The 3,138-nt window shown below is 47.5% G+C and overlaps 1 protein-coding gene across 1 annotated transcript in view; it reads left to right on the forward strand.

Moving 5' to 3' along the window:
- Positions 1–1,193: 1,193 nt before the first annotated feature.
- Positions 1,194–3,138, forward strand: part of rad54l (RAD54 like) — a 7,355-nt gene continuing 5,410 nt past the window's right edge. The window contains exons 1-7 of the mRNA XM_084693095.1: positions 1,194–1,694; positions 1,792–1,878; positions 1,957–2,073; positions 2,154–2,214; positions 2,303–2,438; positions 2,532–2,601; positions 2,695–2,983. Coding sequence (XP_084549221.1) covers positions 1,692–1,694; positions 1,792–1,878; positions 1,957–2,073; positions 2,154–2,214; positions 2,303–2,438; positions 2,532–2,601; positions 2,695–2,983 — 763 coding nt within the window. The 5' untranslated portion in view covers positions 1,194–1,691. The remainder of the gene's footprint in view (positions 1,695–1,791; positions 1,879–1,956; positions 2,074–2,153; positions 2,215–2,302; positions 2,439–2,531; positions 2,602–2,694; positions 2,984–3,138) is intronic.

The raw sequence follows: 3,138 nt of genomic DNA on the forward strand, positions 1-3,138 counted from the left end.
ATTGCTCTGACTCTACAAATCAGACACTCTTGGTGCCTGGTTCTACCATAAACTTACCAGTTATAAATGGCAAACCTCATACATAATGTTGGACAAAAAAAGTTTGTATACTTTCCGGTACTCACCATTATTATTGTTATTATTTTATTACTATTATTCAATCATCTGTGTATCATATTGATGTTGTTACTGTCTGATATGTCTCCTGAACATTATTTTTGTACGTTTCTCTACGGAATAAAAGTATTTATCTAAAGTCACCTACAGTAGCCTACATATATTTTCTCGCTGTGAATGCATCTAGCCGTGCACGCATTGATATGATACCAACACGACGTCAACCGCACTGGATGTCCAGCTATTTCAAGTCAGCGTAGCGCTCGCACACCATCAGAGACTCCGTCCGAGTGGGAGCTTGTCTGGAGCGGGTACGTGGTGAACGCCCTGTGTTGTGCCATGGTTGGGGAGCACCTGAGGAACGTCTCACAGGAGTTCTCCACGGAGCCCGACGCTGACACTGGGTTCTGCACGTCTCTGTAAACTACCGCACAAGGCTCCCCTTGTTCTCTTATCCAGCACCATCAACGGCTCATTGGCCCTTTTTCTTGTGCGAGATCCCATCAGAGATTAGGCACCTTTGGGAACCACCAGGCAAAGAGGCCCCCTGAGTCGCCCAGGGATGCCCTCTTTGTGTGACACGGTGTTTGAAGCCCATTGCAAGGACCCGCTGATTGCAGTAACCGCACACAGAAAGAGTGGCTGCTCTGTCTGTGGTTGTTGATTGGGATCTCTTTCTCCTGAAATGAGAATGTGTTCTAATAATATCCTAGAGGGCAGGTGGCCAAACAACCTGGGGTGAGGAGGAGGGTGGGAATCAAGCCTGTGTTCTGAGCCTGACGAGTCTGCCTCCTGTTGGCCCACGCTGCACAATCCACAAAAGACACAAAGAGGAAAACATTGTTAGACTTGTTTTGATGTTTGAGATACCGAGTTGTCTGATATGTATTTGGTTTGAACATCAGAAGCCACGCGTTCTGGTCCAAGCCTCAGATATGAAGGAAGACAGCTTCCATGAAAGACTGTCTGATACCTTGAGTTGGTGGGACATCTACTGGTCAATAGTATGTATTGAATGCAGTCACGTGTATTTATCTATTTCATTTACACAGTGCTGAGAAGAAACATGGATTTAAAAACATGGATTAAATAACTATATTTTTAAATCATGATCTGAGGCCAAAGAAAAAAGGGCGGTGAATCAATGGCGAAAGACAACCATAAGCCGAAGCGAATGAAATTCCCAAAGCTATTTATTATGAGCCTATACGCTTGCCATAGTTTTGATTGCTCAACTTGGCGCGGGATATAAACAACGGGAAAGAAGAACAGCATTGACAGACATGTAGCTGAACCTTAGTTTATGATGTCTTTTAAAGCAGATAGTCTATATGTCATTTCATGTAAAAGCTAGTTAAACTGACAGGCTAACCAAAACTACAGTAGCTAACCGAACGTTGCTAGCACTATGCTGTTGTTTACACTTGATCATGCTAGTAGATACAGTAAGCTGGCAAGCTAGCGACTGTCGCTACGTGTTGGCCATCTAGAAGATCTATCAGTACGTCGGTCACACACAAGCTGGATTTCAAAGCTGCATTAACTGGAAACGTTGTTTCACAGAAAGAAGAGAAATGGTAAGTACTCGGATGCTATGACAGCATACTAGCCCACTAGCTTGCCTACCGTACTGGAGAGTAATCATCCCTACTAACTAGAGCACGTAACTTGTAGCGAAGAAGCCTTGCGCCAAGTCAGCTTGCCAAGAGGAAGCATGGAGGCGATTCATCAGAAGATGAAGACTGGGACCCAGAAGAAGTTGTAAGTGTTATTTACGTTTTGTGCGCGGTTAACATTGTTAGCACGACTGCCAAGCACTAATTCTCAATGTTGTCGCAGACCAAACGGCGTAGAAAAGGAGAAAGCAAAGGCAGCAGAGAGAGCTACATCTCCCCCTTCAGAAAACCTTTGACGCAGTTGACCAACCGGCCTGAGTGTTTGGACAGCAATACGCATGTGAGTATTGACGGTTTTGTGGAGCCACAGGCATGGTCATGTTGATGCGAACGGTAACTGTGTATGTCTGGTTATTACAGGAAGCCTTCATTCGAAGTATTCTGTCAAAACCTTTCAAAATCCCAATACCAAACTACACAGGTATGGCATTTTTCATATCCTCCCTTCCGTGTTTAAGCTGGTAAATGGATGGCTGTGATGCAAGTTTGATGTTGTGCTCTTTCCGCAGGTGGACTGGGAATCAGAGCTCTGGGACTGAAGAGGGCGGGGGTGAGGAAGGCGCTTCACGACCCCTTCGAGGAAGGTGCACTGGTGTTGTATGAGCCCCCAGTTGTAAGCGCTCACGACCTCATCAAAGCCGAAAAGTGAGTCCGCTTCTGTCCATGCCATGTTTCGCAATTCCTGCCCATCCCATTTACGTTGGAAGACCTCCAACTGAATGTACTCTCCCTTTGCAGAGAGAAACTTCCGGTACACGTCGTCGTGGATCCTATACTTGGAAAAGTACTCCGACCCCATCAGAGAGAGGTCCGACATTTCTTTCCTTGTCTTCTAAAACATACATTTGAACGTTTTCGCCACTAGCCGCCTATGCGTATCCAAGACGTCTTTGTCGTTCAGGGGGTGAAGTTCCTGTGGGACTGTGTGACCGGGAGGCGCCTCCCAGACTCCTATGGTTGCATCATGGCTGACGAGATGGGGCTGGGCAAGACCCTCCAGTGCATCGCCCTCATGTGGACCCTGCTGCGTCAGAGCCCCGACGGCAAGCCCGAGATCGACAAGGCCATCGTGGTGTCGCCCTCCAGCCTGGTCCGCAACTGGTACAACGAAGTGGGCAAGTGGCTCGGAGGACGAATCACGCCGGTCGCCATCGACGGTGGTTCCAAGGAGGAGATTGACAGGAAACTAGGTGGGTTATCTCGCTTTGGGAGGCGGCAGTCCGTATTTCCACGGATGGTCAGTGCTGGCGAAATGCGTGTGGTTACCCTATGGAGGGTGTGTGAGAAGGGGTCACACTTGAAACAGTTCCGTGTGATGAACAAACCGAGTTTTGAGCTGTCGTCT

The sequence above is a fragment of the Hypomesus nipponensis genome, chromosome 26 (assembly GCF_054491055.1).
Source record: "Hypomesus nipponensis isolate SF chromosome 26, ASM5449105v1, whole genome shotgun sequence".
NCBI classification, from domain to species: Eukaryota; Metazoa; Chordata; class Actinopteri; order Osmeriformes; family Osmeridae; genus Hypomesus; species Hypomesus nipponensis.